The 17,550-nt window shown below is 38.0% G+C and overlaps 1 protein-coding gene across 1 annotated transcript; it reads right to left on the reverse strand.

Moving 5' to 3' along the window:
• Window positions 1-3,832: 3,832 nt before the first annotated feature.
• On the reverse strand, window positions 3,833-17,320 carry CUL5 (cullin 5). Its single transcript, XM_008935929.1, has 12 exons — window positions 17,225-17,320; window positions 13,815-13,945; window positions 12,938-13,045; window positions 12,294-12,358; window positions 9,984-10,116; window positions 9,329-9,460; window positions 8,720-8,843; window positions 7,791-7,966; window positions 7,511-7,672; window positions 6,700-6,818; window positions 5,271-5,394; window positions 3,833-4,658 (listed from the first exon to the last, which is right to left on the reverse strand). Exons 1-12 carry the CDS (start codon window positions 17,313-17,315, stop codon window positions 4,464-4,466), a joined length of 1,560 nt encoding a protein of 519 aa, XP_008934177.1. The 5' UTR covers window positions 17,316-17,320; the 3' UTR covers window positions 3,833-4,463.
• Window positions 17,321-17,550: the final 230 nt, after the last annotated feature.

The raw sequence follows: 17,550 nt of genomic DNA on the forward strand, positions 1-17,550 counted from the left end.
TTCTTGTAAAGCTAAGTTTTAGTTCTCGTCTCCCACCTGAAGTTCCAGCTTCCTTAGCTCAACAGCCATTTGGGCTTCCTTCAGACTGTTTGGTGTGGAACCTAGCCAAAAGCAGGCTCCCAACCCCTCGGCACCAAAGCTGGCTGTACTGCTGGGTGACACACTTCCGCCAGCACTTCCTCTTCATGCTTACAACGAGCATCACTGAAAATTCTGGTAGGAGTTGACTCAGCTAAGCAGTGCCTGTGACAACTGTTTTTTTCTTCCTAGAGACCCACTTGGAAAACCATTGCTGTGAAAGAGCACACTTTTTCCCAACAGAGTGTAGGGGGAGAAGTTTGGAAATAATGGCAGCCTGCTATCAAAGTTCTGTCCAGAAGACCCACAGTTTGCAAGTTACCATGTGTACTGAACGGTCACTCAGAACTAGTTCTTTATTCCATGCAAATAGTTCTAACCTTTGCTATACCAGAAAGCACAAACGACTAGCTCAGCTGGTGTGCTTAGAGAAAAAAAGGAGTTGAAATGTAAATAACAGATTCCCATTGAAAGGCAAGGACAGTTGCAGAGGAAAAGCCATTACAGTAACTGCATGCCTTCAGGCCAGTGACTGCTCCCCAGCCCCTGGCTGCTTACTGCAGGACCATGGACCTGGAGGTCCCAATGCAGACAAATTAACCAAAATGTTCAGCAATCCAAATACATCCCAGCTAGTTACATAGAGACAAAGTCAGGCACCTCCTGCCACTGTGGAACTGCAGGCTTTGATACATTTATACATTGAAATCAAAAGATTACAGCTCACTGTTAAATACAACTGGGGAGACTAAATAGCTCTACATAGGAGCTTAGGTAATCGAAAAATTGTAACAAGATAGTAACTGGAAGTCTTTATGTTTGGGTTTTGTTTTTGTTAGTACTCTTACCAGGACACACTGGGACTTGGAAACAGGCAAATTTCGCATAGCTGCATTTTTCAAGAGCAGCACCTGAATTCAACTGAAAAATTTTGCAGGGGAAGACACAGAAATACCTTGCTAAATGAGTAGTCTTTTATATTACATTTTTATTTTGCAAGAAAATAAATTATACAACTTAAAAAATAAAATTCAAAAATTAAGCAGTACATCAAAATAGTTCAGCTGGACTGCCATACAGAAACTACCACCATTCAAAATTGTACAGCATTATTATCTTGGTAGTGGCACACATTCAAAATCGTAAATACCATACGTAGATAGATATTACAACTCAGGAACTCAAGGTTGCTCAACACTCCAGACTACATATAGTGTATAATGACAGGAAAGCTTCCATGTATTGTTTATTTCACAAATATGACCTCAAAGAATTACAAAGATAGCATCCCAGTCATTTAGATGAAAATAGAAAACAGTTTGAGTTTAAGATAGCAAATCTTTCTGTAAAACTATCAAATCTTTTTGCCAATTGTGTTTTTAAAATTTGCACTTTACAGGACAACGGCATCCCGATGCAAATAAACGCAACACATGAACATTCAGAACATTTCTATTAACTTTAAAAAGGTGAAAATGAGAAAGTCATGTTGTCTTTTGGAAATGTAATTGCATTACAGTCGTAACAAATGAAAGATAGATGAGTAAAAATAGAAGCTAGGAACACCAACTGTGGAAAGAGGAAAATGGAAGACTTCAGAATTGAAACGGAGATCGTCATCGAGTTGTTGGAACAGAGAAAGATTTAACAGTATTTCTTAACTAAACCCATTAAGAGTGACTTTCCCTCCCCCCTCCTACACCAGATTTCATTCCATAGCTATTCACCGTGGCAGTGCGTGTGGCAACGTGTTTCCAGATGCAGCACCTCTTTAAGCTAGGTCTTTGGACACATACTCATAGCTAAAAATTGCAGCCTTAAAAGTGCGTTGTTGCCATATTGCAAGCGAAGAATAGTTCATTTCCATTTAGATCTGAACTCTACCCTCCCCAAAAGAACAGTTTGCCCCAGGTATCTCCCTGTGCCCCAGGTGATACTAGATTTAAGTGCATATTGGTGAAAGTGACCTGATGAAGGACGCTAAATATGATTCTGCATCTCTTATTAAATTTGCTGGTGTGAGTCTCAGATTTAATAAAAAACTCTGCATCCATTTCTGGTATATATTTAAAGAAAAATTACCATGTCGTAGGCACATTACCAATTCTATTTCTGCATCCCAGCTGTTGAGAAATATATAGGTAACACTCAGGTTGTACTATTTTATATTTATTAGTTGAGGGAATACATAGCTCCTTAGCTTTTAGCAACCTATTGCATTCTGCACACACTCCGGCTTCCCCAGCAGTTGTATCTGAGATGGAGTCTCTTAAATTTCTCTCTCAAATCTGAACACTGGCTTCAAAATCAGCATTACCCCCTTTGCAGCTCCTTTCTGCCTAAGTTTCACACCCGTTCTTCTCTAGTTAAGGGCTGGAATATTTTTGCTGAAGAGTGTGCTTGGACTGTCATGTTTTCTCCCAATTATCCCAAGTGAGCGTTTGTGACTTTTAAATTACGAAGACTGGAAGTCTTGAAGCACGAAGATTTTTATTAGAATTTTGTTTTCTAACGTTCAGATAGTTTTACTGGTTACCTACACAGAGCACCACTTGCTTTTGCTTCTGAACTGTAACACCACAGGGCCAACAGAAAAGATGCAATATTTTTAAACAGCATCTACTTTTGAGTATCAATAAAAGCATGTAACAAACTGTGAGATTTCTATCGACTGTAACTGGCCAGGTCTCAATTTCTCTCCATCTCTTGCTCATGAGACCCTTGCTACCAGAAGTTTCTTACTCAAACAGATGTCCAAGTACACGCCGTTCTCTCAGTGACAGCACGCAGCCTGCTGAAGCCTCTCCCGTAGTCTCCTTTTAAACCACTCTTACTGCCTACTTTACTGAAACCATGTGAATGCAAAACTCCTCCTCTTACCGAAGGTTTTCCTTTCTGACTAAAGTTAATTGTATCCTCTTCCTCCTTTCAATCATCACAGGTGATGAGACCCTTAGACGTTGTACTTGAACTGGTTAATAAAAAGCCACGCGCACACTTGCAGTTACCAGAACGTTCATACAGAACTGAGTAAAGCACAACTTACCTTTTGTCCCAAGACAGGCACTCTGCTCCAGTGATTCACCTGATCAGTACAGTACATGCTGAGACATTTCAGAGTAGCAGAGAGGCAGGCAGTGCCAAACGACTACGTAAGATGATTGAAAATAGAAGAGGTAACATTAAGAAGTTGAAATTCCTGATGTGTATTTGGCACTCTCTCTGCGTACACTAAACACGGTGGTTTTCCTTAGCTTGTTACCATTTTTACCAAATGGTATTTCCTACCCTGCCTCTTTCAAAATAAAAAGCAGATGGTTTGCTTTTCATATAAAGATGTTGACTTCAAAGCAACAAGCCAGTCCAATTGGATGAACCTTGTATCTACATATAAAGTTACCGATGAGGAATTAGTAAAGGGATCTTCAAGTGTTATCTTCTTTCTGGGGGACTTGTGCATTAATTACTCTTTAATGCATTCAGATATATGTAGTCATACTTAAATATTTGGAATACAAATATTAAATGTACAAGGAATACACTTAATATTTCTGTTCAGTATAACAGAACTACCCATGAAAACTGCTTTTAGGGTGAAGTATCAACCAAGAAAGCTTTACCTTCCCAAAAAGGATTGTAGCAAATCATCCATCCAAATAAGGTAACAAAACGTATATTCAATTGTGTACAGCAAACCATTTCAAAACAATATTCTCCTGCTTAAGGACAGTTATCACCCCTGACTTGGAATTACTTTTATGTCATTTATGAGTCAATTATTAAAATCCAGTTCCTAGATTGAAGCACTGCTCTAGCCAACAGGTTTTAACTGCAACAAGTATGTATCAGTTGTGATGCATGTGTGTCTCTCAAATGTTATTATATAAAAGGATCAAAGGTGGACAGTACATTACTCTGTTGATCCAAAACACAAAAGTGAAAGTGCTACTTCTAGTCCTAATTGCATTTAAAAAAAAAAAAAAATCACAAAAAAAAACCAAACCCCAAACAAAACTAATAGCAGTTCCTCAGTGCATGAATATTTGAGTATTTTTTTTCCTTGTGCAAGTACTGGTCATCTAAAAACCCAAACCTGTATTCTTCTTGGTAGGTGTAAATCAAATCTACTTTAAAAAGTTCACAATGGGCTCTTCATGAATGCAAGTTTCCCACAAAACAGCATGCTGTTCAAAGTGTGCAACATGAAGGGAATGCCATCATGCTAGTTGAATGAGATTGGCAAAATATAGTCCTCTGTAAGGTAAGGCAGGGATTTGTAATACGTAACGAAAGTCAAGCCAAGTCCTTCCGCAGCACAAATTGTTCTGCAGCTTTCTGTCCAAGCACCCTTCCATCCACGTTCTCGGCATCCTGCAGTCCTCAAATTATGCCATATATATGAAGGTGTTGATATCCGACTCATCTCTTCTGATATATTTGTGCTCTATAAGCCATTCAATTTGCTCTTTTATCATTTTCTTTTGTGGCAAGAACATGTTTTTCAATATTTCTACCAGTTCAGTCTGAAGTTGGGCATTAGTAATTTTCTTCCGCATTTTCATTATTTGGATGATAGCCTCCTGGTGGGGGACAAGAGAAAAAAAAATTTTTTTCTTTTTAGAATCATCAGCTGGAAAGATCTGACAAGAGTACCTGACTGACTGAAGGATAGCCAACCACAAAGCTCGGAAGCTGCAGTTTGGAGATCTAACATGTACTTATCCACTTGCCCTCTAATGAGAAGGGCCCTCAGGAAGTCCTGTTGCTATTACAAAACCATGATCCCATCTCTGAGATTGCTCTGCTCTCTTCATACAGAGAAGCCAAAGAGATCTCAAGATCAACAGTGCTGTTTGGTTCATGTTGGTGGTTCAAGTCAGTCAGCTTCGCCACCTGCTGCTGCCACCCACCACAACACAGTTACGCTTCCACCGGCTGCTCAGTGCCTGCTCTGTCCCTGTTAAACAACGACCTGGCACATCAGAACAGGAGGCTGAGAATTAGAAGTGCAAAAACACCCACAAAACCCCCCAGTATTCACAAAGGATCTAAGCCAAAGCGCAAAAGTAAGTTCCAATGGGATTCAAAAGCATCTGCTTCTGACATCAACACCCAGGTGTGGACTGTGAGCAGCAGCGATAACAGGACAGCAGAAACAGGAACATCTTATCTGTCTCTGACAGTTTACTTGCCTGGGTTCGTAATATTCTTAGCTGAACAATTCCTTCATTTTCCTCTTCCCGCATTCTTTCTGTAGTAAGTTGCAACCGACCAATCAAATTTATCTTGCCCCTTTTCTGAACCTTAGCGTTTTTTCTGAAAAAGTTGTATTGCGTGAAAGTAAGCTAAAAAATACATTTTCAGTTAAGGAATTCCTGTTAAATTACAGCAGCAAGGAGTACCACCACATATTGGGTAGTTAAAGGCTATCAGCAGTGCAGCAGTGAGACAGTTGCCTTCAAAGTCAGACCCCAGTCCCAAAGTCTCCACATAGCAACACCCCAACACACCAGTGCTACGAAAAACCCATCAGCTGAAAGACAGTGTCCAAGTTGAAAAGTTACTGGTACTATTTTAACAAATAGAATTTCTGGGAAATATATTTCAGCTTAATGATATAAAACTAGGGTTCTTTGGGGGATGTTTTTATAATAAAGTTCAGGAAACTGGACTAGTTAGTATTCCATTATAAGTACTGTCTGTCTAGCAGGAAAAAAAAGGACAATTGTAACAAAGCAAGCTGATGGCACTTGTCAGCAGTCACCCACAAACTTTCTGTACAGCCCGTCTCTTCTGTCATACCCTTTCATCACTTCCCAAAGCCTGCGATCCTGACGACAGGAACAAACACCATGGCCCTGGGCAAGAAACTAAGCCCCAAGAAAGCAGGTTTGTCATCTCTCTCTTCCCCCCCTCCAGATCCAGATGTCCAGTTGCTACTGAGAATGAGGCCCAGAATCCAAGGTTGCTAGCAAAGAACCAGTTCTAATCATAGTAACTGATAACACAGAGAGGCAAAACCCAAAGTAAACCATTGCTGAATATAGTATATACCGTTCACAGATACTCTCTTTTATACTATCTTACGCTCTGAAGGATTTCAGAACACCAATAAAAGAGCACTGCAGTTCTCACTGAAACAAAGACACTCCTTGCCAGTGAAAGCCACACATACCATGGTATGCTGTCTAAAGCTGGGCTTTATTAAGCAGTTTCACTTCCTTTTTTAACTTATCACTCTGCTTTTGAAACTGTGAAACAAGCAACACGGCACTAGTGCTTTCCTTATGTACCCTTCTTCCTATATGAAATTTCATGGGCTCATTAGTAACAGAAAGACAGCAAAGCCTCCAGTTTTGCACTTCATCCCCAAGCAGTTAAAAAATTTTATTTCACAGACATCAGAATCACAGAAAAATTTTTCTGAAGGGGCTGCTGGAGGCCATCTAGTTCGATTGCCTACTTGAAGCATGACTACTGCGAAAACCAAATGAGGACATGGCAGCAAAGCATGTGTCTAGCTGAATCTTGAGAACTTTCAAAAACAAAGGTTAACTTAAAGTGAATCCCTTTAGTTATAAGATAGCACATTGTTAGTTTACTTTTCAAATGTCATCTTACATTAAACTGAACTCCTGGTTCACCGAGAAGAGGGTTCCTTCTGTAAAGTCTTTGGGTGAATTGACTTGAGGTTCATACAATAAAACCTGACGTTTCAGCTTTGGAAATGCTACAAGAGACTACAGAGAAAAGGGGGGGAGAAAGAATGAAAACAAAACACGAGATTTTCTAATCAGAAACAATTACTTTTTAAGAACATAGATCACTGCTGTGCAGACTGTAGTGAGGGAACCACGTAGCCTTGTTTGGAGCTGCTATAGGGCAACACAAAGATAATAGTAAAACCAAAGAGGGGTGCATGGTTTACCAAATCTTCTGAAATGGGTTAGCAGAAGTAAAATCATAAAAAAAAAGAAAAATGTATGAACTCACGGCTACAGAAGTGGTGTTAAGTCTGATTTACATGACTTCTCCCTTTGTTCTTCAGCTAAATAGTTAAAAGCCCGATAGAGCAAACACTGAAGTTATTTTTAAGCAACATGTATCCATCAGGTGCCACTGATGTCCTAGAGTTAGACTGGTCCCACTCCACAAAATACAATCAAAACCGTGTGCTTTAGGCAGCACACGGTCAAAAAGATCTTGCCGTTTCCAAAAGCTTAAGTTAGACAATACTGGGTAGAGAGAACGTGTTAATGTAAAGGTTGTGTGTGCTCAGGAGTAGTGCAAGGAACCAGCATTAAAACTGATTAATGAGCAAGAAAGGCGTTCACATTTCCAAGCGTTATCTGAAAGCTCTTTAAAAACACTAATCCAGTATTTCAGAGCACAAAAATTAAGAAGAAATCTGTTTCAAGAGAAAGGGAAATACCCATAAAGTCCTCCTAAGTTCTGCATCAGGGAGTTCTGTTGCCAGTTTAAGATTTTCAAAGCTGATCTTCTCTCTGGGTCTTTGGTTCCATGCAAACAGGACAGCTAGCTGAAATGTTGTTACCTCCAAGTCATACTGGCCAACCTCGTTCTTAAATGTTATCTGTGAATAGAATGACAATTTTACCTACAAGCCTTTCTAGACCACGAGCTTTCTTAATATTATAAATACACAGAAAGTACAGTCATTGAGACTAAGACACTGAAAACTACACACTCACAATTCCATTGGACATGAGATGGTGCCAGTGAAGTTTTCTACCACTGTGATTTTTTTTATAAAATTCTTCAACTTCTGGGATGAGATCTTCTAATTCCGTGGGCAGCGAGACAAACACCTTTTCAGAGCTTCGGGACCAGGCACCAGCATTCAAAATTTTAATATTCACAGAATCAGCTGTAAGACAATATTGGATTACATAAATCTCCAGGTGTAACAGATAGACAAACAAAATGCCCTTTTTTTCCCTGCTTGAAATACAATTATGGAAGACTGAGTTCTCGAAATAGCAGGGTGTCTATCTACTTAAACATTAAGGTACTCTATTTCTGTACCACTGGCTTTCTGCCAGCAACACTGATTGAAATCTCTGCTTTTCCTGCTTGCCTCTGCAGAGCTCCTTAAGCCCTGATGCAGCTTTACAGCTGATGGTTGTAAGCACTACGAGGGTTTTCAGCAGTAGCAGGTCCCACACTGGATGTTCCTTAGCCTCTCTCATCAGTGAAATTTAACCTCAGAAATCTGATTTAAGCTCTTCACAGCACACATCCAGCTCTCCTGCTGGTAGATCAAGGAGGAGCACAGCATGAAGCACTCATGAAGAATAATGAGGGTGAAAGAGAAGGGAGCAGTTCAAGCATTCACCTGGTTGTTACCAATTCAAGCCCCTGCTTGGAATTTACCTACAAGAATCAGGAGTCTGTATCTACAAGACTATTCATAATGACAACCCACAATAACTTACAGAATGATGGAGCTCCAGTGTCAAGTGTAAGAGAAAGTAGAGTCTACAGACACTCCCAGTCTAAGGGTAACAATGCCCTGAAGACTATGTTCAGCCTGCATTTGATAAAATTTTTAACTCAGGATTCAACAGAATTATGCTTCACTAAGAGAAATGAAAAATAGCAAATCATTTGAAAACTGTACCTGGTAAAGCAAGTTTATTATTTTTGTGCATTTCTTTGAAGGCCTGGTTCAAGTCTTCAGACACTTTGATATCCTGGAACATTCTAGCCAGCTTGTTTACATAGTCTGCTGGCATTCCTACTTCCTGCATAAACAAACAGAACACTAAACTATGACATAGACAACTATGATCAAAAACTTTATTTTAAAAACAATAAACCCCAAAAAATGAAGAGCATTAAAAAGATATATGAGATCTGAAGCAATATTTAAAGCATGCAATTAATATTCTAATATATGCAAAATTTCACAGTTAGAACACTACTCAAACAAGTAGACTGCATGTCTCTCATTTGCATATGGAATATACAAAGGCTTCGGATAATTATGTGTGAAATATTTTTATATATCACTACCACTACTAGGATAAACATTTATCTTAGAAAAGAGCAGAAAAGAGGTAGAAGTGTTTTACTTTATGAAAGTACTAGGTTAAAAAAGAAGCTTAGGATGCCCTGAGTGGCCTGCAGTTTAAGACAGAACTCACTTAGGCAAAAAGGATATCTAAGTTCAGAGGTGGGAATCAATAACACAAGAGGCACAAGCAAAGACAGAGTTCAAGCTACTTACTCTGAGCCATTCCACCATGTTCTCCTCAATTTCACTATCAGCCGATATATCTAATATCAGGCGTCTTGTTAAGTGAGCTTTGTGATATCGCATGAAAACATCTTTATTCTGTACATATTTAAGTACCAAAAGCTGTCAAAAGAAGATTATAATATATTTATTTGCATCACCAATCAGACAAGTCTGCTGATCTAATGCCACTGTAGATTACAAAGTAGAAAAAGGCTACTTGACATTGCCTTAACAGCAACCACGTCAGAACTATCACAGGCATCAGCTACAAATCTTTCAGAATATCACAGCTCCAGTTTCTTTACTGGCCAACCATCAAGCGCCTTCTCCTAAATCAGAAAAGACATTGACACCTGTATGTAGAAGTCTCCTCTATTTCTCTTGTCAGACTGGCATTAGTTTTGGTAACATGTGACAGAGGCATTAATTTAGCATATTGATTTTGTGAACTGACAGAGACATGAAACACTGCAAGAGTTACAAAATTTAAACATGCACATGCCTGATGACATAATAAACTCTTTTCCCCACTATTAACACCTTATTAACATAACTGTTTTTCAAGATCAAGGCCTGAACCCACAGAGGGAAATAAACTCACTCATTCTTCAGAACAGTTGAGAAGTAGAAAGCAAAAACATACCACTTCTTTCAGCTTTGCTTCAATTTCTTCAGAGGTTAGTTTTTTGCTTAGTGGTGTTTTTCTTAGCAACATGTCACAGTAATTAGCAAGAAGCTCAGGGCATTTGGATTCAGGCTGGGTTTTCAATCCAACACTAAATAAAAGAACAACAACATATCTTCAAACAGTACAGAACCCTGCTATCCTGCAGTGGTCATGCTGGCAGCAAGATAGAGCACTCCTTTTTGACTCCAAGGATCCTGGCACTGAATTCATATCCTTGTTATACGAATGAGAAAATAGGGGTAACTCCCTTTTCTTCTTGAAAGAATAAATACCACCCAACATTTTCACACAGCTTCTACCACTTGATCTTCTAAACCGCTTCTAATTTTAGAACTCATAACAATGAAGGATTATGTTAAAACTACAGTTTGAGACAAGTAAATATTGCATGGCAACAAGTATTCCAGTAAAGAATTAACCAATGCTGCAGTGGAACGTTTCACTCAGCTTCTCACTGGGCTCTAATGGAAGGCTCAAGAACAGCCTCCTGCACCACATTTCACAGACTGCAAAACCCAACACAAATTATCTCATAGGAACAGGATAAAATTGCTCTGTAAGAGGTTTAAATAGCAGAATAACAGCTTGGAAATCAAAAGCAGATTACAGTTGAATGAGAAGATGCTACAGTAGACAGACTGTGGTTCTTCAAAATGCATGGAAGCACAAGGTCACGTTCTGAGCCTGTGTCTGGACTGGTGAATAAATGGTCAAGGGCCAATCTCTACTTCTAGAGTCAGATGACACCAACTCGATTGCTAGTCTCCAGGGCCCAAAATAAAGGTGATGAATAAGACAGCAGGGAAGAAGCTGTGAAGAATGTTCAGTGTTCTTTCTCGTTCCCTCATCCTCTCATCAACTAGTGCAGACAGTGCTAAAACTCTTTAGACAACTTGTCCTTCTGAATTCATGAAGCAGCCTGCAGGCTACTATCTTCTGCCCTCTTGAAGACCATATGGAGTAAAAGCAGATCACTAATCTTTTGGTTATTACATGACAGAACTCTTATTTAATCCGTGCGTTCCCACGTATTTCTGGACAGGAGACTTCAAGATCCTGACAACAATGAGAAATTACCAAATTCCATTTTCTTAGGCTGAACCTAACGGCACAAGTTAAGTAGGATAAAGTTTCATCTTACTTAAAACCAGGCTGCATATGTAGGTAACATGAAAAATCCTGGGAAGAAGAACACTGAGCAGAAAACCACTGCCACTGTGACGGTTTCTAAGAAATCACTAGGCAGGTTTCAGCTTTAGGAGTGAAACACATTTTGAATTAGGTATTGATCTGGATGCTCCCAGGGGAAATGAAAATATTAGCAGAGACCTAAAAATCTCCTCCACCCTGGTTGCATCTACAGGAAGCGCACAAAACAGGGATCCAGTCTTTTGTGAAGGAGCTCCTCCAGTAATACAGAAACAGCAAGGCTAATAATAAGCCTACCCAGGCTTACCATTAGTCCAAAACCAAACACAGGATAAGAACCAGCATGCTAACAGATATTTATATTCATCCACTCCTAACTAGAAGGATTTGGAAAGGGAAGCTGGCAGCCCAGCTACGTATGGTTTGTTTCCACAGTAAATCAGACTACAAGCTATATATTTAGGCAATCCTCATCCACCTAAACAGATTCTTACTCAAGTGGCACCTGAGGTGAAGCATTAACAAAGAGTTAACTGACTGCCACCTTCCCGCTGAGTTAGCAGGGTGGCCACGGTGAGTGTTGGTTTTCTTCCTGAGTCACGCAGGTTTGCCCCATCTACTGGAGTTGTTTAAACTAACCTTAACCTGCAGGGTTAACCCTGCACCGAAGCAAGAATGTGACACCCAGACAGGTCATGCTCACAGCTGGCACACGAGGAGGTGGCAAACAGCTTGTGGATGGTCACACCTTAATCAGTCACCATTATTCCCATAAAGATTACTGACTCAGTTTTCCCACGGACTTTCACTGAAGTTGTGGCAAAGTTACAGAGTTCAGGGTTTTGGAATTAATAACCCCAGAAGGTATTATTAAATTCAGCTAACAAATTGACTTATTACTCTGCTATAAAATAACAGATCTTCCAATAACAACAAACAGGTGGCTACTCACTGATCCACTGCCACGTGAAGAGTCTCTCACCAGAGACTGAAATTCCAGAATGCAAGAACCACAAAGCACTTGTAAACAGTAAATATTTTGAAGAGATATTTTAAAACAGAAGCTTGGTCTTTAACAATTTTAAAAAGCTGATTCACATAAAGTTTGTGGCTTACCCCTTTTGCTTCAATGGCAATTCAAGTTTAAATATTGTAGCATCATTCACAACTGCTTTGTATGCCTGAAAAATAATGGCATATTATAAGTGCTTCACTCAATTTCTGTCTTTGATGTATGAATCACAAAAGTTTTATCTATTTATATTACTGTAACATGAAATTAATCCAACTATTTTTATTAGCCCAAAGTTTTCAATATTAGAGTTCAAATCCTATGATTCAATTTCCCATTAACTGATGCTTTGCATTTTACCCTTTTCCAATAACATACTACTTTCCTCTAAGCAAAAACTTAGGAAGGGATTGCATGGAGCAGGTCCCATATCTGAAGTCATGAGACTTCATAGGCAATAAGTTCTAAAGACATTGCTAAATCAGACATTAAGGTGCTCAACAAAAAGATCATCTTCTGATATGCTCTACAACATTACAAAGCTGAACACAAAACTTTAAGGATGACTAAAATACAAGTTAAAAGCTAATCAGGTGGCAGTAAGGTTCATCAATATTTTAGTCTGCATATTTACTAGAGTAAGAGCAGCTTCTAGATTTAACAGTGAATAGGCACAAAGATTTCAGAGACATAAGATGAATTACAACAATTCTTAAACTGGAAACAAGTTATCTGCAGAAACACCTACCTTATCTCTTGCAGTAAGAAATCTTGGATCATCTTGGAAAGCTTCTTTAACCAACTTACTAAATCGATTAAATAGTGTGAGCAATTGCTCTACATATTTCTCAGAATCCTAAATTTAAAGAGGCAAAAATAAAATAAAAACCCAAGGCTCCATACAATTCAGTGTGAGCTTGCTTACATTTAATTCCTTTATCTGTAATAATGTAGTATCCTCAAGCCTGCATACTACAAATGAGCATTTTAACTTTATTCTCTGTACTGAAGAGCTCTACAGCATGTAAACCTGAAAACAGACTTCTAGGATAGTTGTTTCTGATATACAAATTTATATATATACATACACACAAAAAACCCCTTTCAAATATTGTATAATAACTTCTAAAAATAAAGAAAAAAGTTTTCAAGATTCAATAAAAGGCACACCCTAATTGCTGCAGTTCCTCAGTCCTCCTAAGCCCGGAAAAGATGATAAAAAGCAGGACAAGAACAGTACGGAAAAATCCTTTTAATTTCCACACTGAACAACCCCTCCCAGATTGAAAGTAATTTTCAAATTTCATCAGAAATTTAGAACTCTGAAAAAACTGATTCTGCCTTTTTACTTCAGATACCAACACAATGTTACTGTACAAGTATCACAAGCCCTTAATTTATAACCTTTTCTTTACTGCAGATTGGATTTGTGTTTTAAAGCTACAACCAAAAACAGAAGGGAAAAAAAATTCTAAAGACACTTAAAATTTCAGTGGATCAAAATCTGATGTTTAAACAAAATCTCCAGAATGTATTCCATTGTCACAAACGTCCCTCAAATAATAAGTACTTAACTTCTGCAAAGTTGTTTTTTCATTATTATTTTATTAAAACCCAATACTTACAGTAGTAATAGTTTCAGCAGCTGCTACCATATCTGCAAGTCCAGCACTAACAATATGTTCTTCCAAGTCTTTTAGCATAGGCTCTATGCCATTCGGAACTTTATCCATCAGTGAGAACATTAAATGCAACTCTGAAAGATACAAATACTGATAAAGCCAGCAGTCAAAGACCTGTATAAAACCCAAGTACACTGCATTTCTGCTAGAGATATCTCAAGAGGAATACTGAATGTGTCAAGAGCAGATAACTCAATTCATCCCTTTAAAAGGAAAGATGTTTTGAATACTGTTCTAATTCTGGTCCCAGAAGGAGATTCTTCTGCAGGTAAAAGGAAATATTTATTGCAATGTAATACTTGCTTATGCATAAACTATCACAAGCTTGAATAAAACCCCCCAAAGTCAATGGCAATTTGGATTAAGTCCAGGTTCTCAGTACTGCTGCCTTAAAATCCCTCAGTTGGAAACCTACAGTAGTTTATGCAAGAAATTGTAAAGATTCAAGCTTTTTATTTTCTTTTAATTAAAGCCAAACAGAGCTGTCTTTGTGTATCTTCCAATACCATGTACAACGTTTTGTTTTAATTAAAACCATGCCAAAGTCTAAAGTAAACCAAACTGACTAAGGTAAACAGCATTTTTTTTCCTTTCTGTTTTCCCAAGGAGCTTATTTAGTTTTTTTTGAAAGTTAACAATTCAAAAACTTTAGAAACTGAAATGGTTTGTCTACTTTTAGTGAAGTTATTTCAGCACTGCTTAAAAAAAATATATTTAAAAAGTTACTGAAATGTCAATAATCATCTTGACAAACTTGTCCACAAAGGAACACCTGGATGAAAGTCACCAGATTGTTGTGGAGTGACCAGAGATCTGAACTTAACACAGCAAAGGACTCTGCTTATGAAGTTGAACAAACTGATCACAAACTCAATTCTTTTTTTGATAAAAGAAAACCTGATAGATTCACTTAGTTCCTCCTGCTATTTCTACTGGGGACAAAAGGCCCTGTCTTTGTTTTCTCCTCTGCGATACTTGCCAGAAATACCAAGATTTTGTCACTCACGTGGATGAAATACATGCTACCAACTTCTGTATCCCAACAACTGTTGCAAAAACAAACAGAAAAGCAATGCACAGAGAAGAAAAAAAGTCCTTTTAGAACATAACAATGCAAATTAAAGAATGGAAGCTACAAGCAACCATCAAGGAAAAACTTGCAATGTTACTGGACACAACTCACAGTAGTTTAAATGACTGCATTTGATGAAGCAGAAGAAAAAATAATAAGTCAGAGGTATTCTCAGTGCAGTTTAGGTGTACTGTAAGTGATGGTAGCACTGCTCTACATAAGCTCAGGCCAAAAAGCTCAGTCAACTTCTACTGGTTCTTTTAATCTGTATTTTTAAAAAACAAAAGTGAGAGGGGAAAGAGATGGTAGAAAAAAGGAAACAAAAAGATTAAAGGGTTCTACATCTGTTTCTGTAAAGTAGTGATGGCATAAATAATTCAAGAAAAAAAAGCTTGTAGTGTCTTCTAATAAACAGTGGCAAAGGAAGACTTCGGGTGCTCCCTAAAAACATAGGAACTCAAAAAACCAGATTCTTCAAAGGCAGATTTCAAACTAACAAAACAAAAAGGAGCATTTAATTGGAATTTCTCTCAGAATACATTATGCGACTGAAAGGTAAGGAAACCCATATTGCAGCTGTTGGGGCACTTAAGTTCCATTTTCATAAAAGCCAAGTGTACTTATTTCTGTTATGAAGTACTTCAAGAATAAAATTTAGGCCTCCCATCCCTAATACTATAAGCAAACAAAAACAAAGCAAATGCTGAAAAGCATTTGCAAGTTCCAAAATTCCTGAGAGTTCTCAGTTGGAAAATATGACACTTTCCTTCCTTTGCACGGCATGTAAAAATTAACTAATGTAACAAAGTATTTTCCAGTAGTGCTCAGCTCACAGCCCAAACGCCCTTTTTTGTTAGATGCTCTTTAATAAAGAAAACATCATTAAATTCTTTGAGATGAATAATATCAGAAAGACATATGCAGAAGTCAAGTACAGCAGAGGATACTATAACAGAGTACATATTACTATGTATAGCTCCAGTCTTTAAACAAATGGACTGCACCTGCATCCTTCATTAAAAACATTCAAATATTTTTAAAATAATAGGTAGGTCTAGGGGAAAAAAAAGATTTGAGAGAAACACTTGAGTTCTTATATACTGAACAGAATTATTCTGCAAACAAGCAGTATCAAGGGGCAGACACACATCAAGGAAATGGAAGACTGTGTGAATACTTCCACAACTTTCTACAGAAAGATGCTTTGGATGCTACAGATGAACCCTTCTGAAGCTCTGCATTTAAATAAGCCTCCTGTATTCTCCCAAAAACTGTAACATACACTCATAAGAAGTTTGGTGGCTGTCTAGATTTAGCTCTGGACTACTGCCAGGAATCATGCTGCTAGATGAACAGATCAGCATGACATAGTTTTGAGGTCAAATATTTTCTGAAATGCTAGCTTTAGAGGTGAGTAATTATTACACTGTTCTAAGTCCTGAAAGAGTTCTCACATTTGCACAGAAATGAAAACTTTGTGTAAACATTCGTAAATATTCCTTGGCTGCAGGATACAAAGTCTTAAAAAAAACATACAAGAAAGAACCTGTGATTTCAACTTTTTTTTTTAATTTTTATTTTATTATTTCCCTACTTGATTATGACGTTTTCATGACTTACCTAGTTTGGTTTATTTCACAGGACCAACACTAGACTTCCAAGTCACACTAACCTCTCAATTTATGGTATCTGTCATTTGCCTAGAGGCTGCCCCAGCCCTAACCCTTGATACAGTTAACAAAAAAAAAATTCTGAAAACTTTCAAAAGGCATGCAGAGCTAACTTTCAGTACTCAACAGTTACATAATGACTGTAAGACCAAAACAAAAAACTTGCAGAGATTTTGTTCACTGGCCTATTGGTCCTCCAGAAAAACACAGCTCTGTAAAGAGATGCTTCACTTTTTTCCCAGGGGGAAGGTGAAAGCGGAACGAAGGGGGAGTGTTAACATTTACCAGAGCTGGACAACACGAGGAAAAAAAGTAAGGGGAAAAATAAAACAGAACACACAATGTTCTCGTTTTTCAAGTAAGATGAGAGCTATCCAGTCATTCAAATTAAGATATTGCACATACAGATTTTGTAAGTGATATATAAAAAATAACCCTAACCAATGATGGTCATTTTTTGTGGGATAAAATTGCCCACGTGCAGTAGCATCTAATCTTTGAAACACTGCCACCACCTATTAAGAACAGTAATCTGATACATCTACAAACAAATCTATTTTTATACAGTTGATGCTGAGATCATCCTGCACTGTTCTTGAAGCTTCACTTACTTTCTGTTTCATTTCGTTTGATCATGCCTTGGCATTCAGCTAAAATAGTCTCTTTAAAAGATGTCACGAGAGCATTGACGCAGCACTCCATTAGCTGAAACACACGAAACACAGAATTAGCTCCTCTAGCCCCATCTCAACACCCAAGTCTGATCTGTCTCCACTCTGCTGTGACACAAAATCTAGCTTGTTCTCAACAACCATGCTCTATAAAATAATTAATTCACTCACTGATTCATAAAAGTATGTATAGAATAAAATCTATACAGGAAACCATATTTCTTCAAAATATGTAGGTTTGTAAATGTGGTAAACATTTACATCTC

The sequence above is a fragment of the Merops nubicus genome, unplaced genomic scaffold, assembly GCF_000691845.1.
Source record: "Merops nubicus isolate BGI_N331 unplaced genomic scaffold, ASM69184v1 scaffold39892, whole genome shotgun sequence".
Taxonomy (NCBI): domain Eukaryota; kingdom Metazoa; phylum Chordata; class Aves; order Coraciiformes; family Meropidae; genus Merops; species Merops nubicus.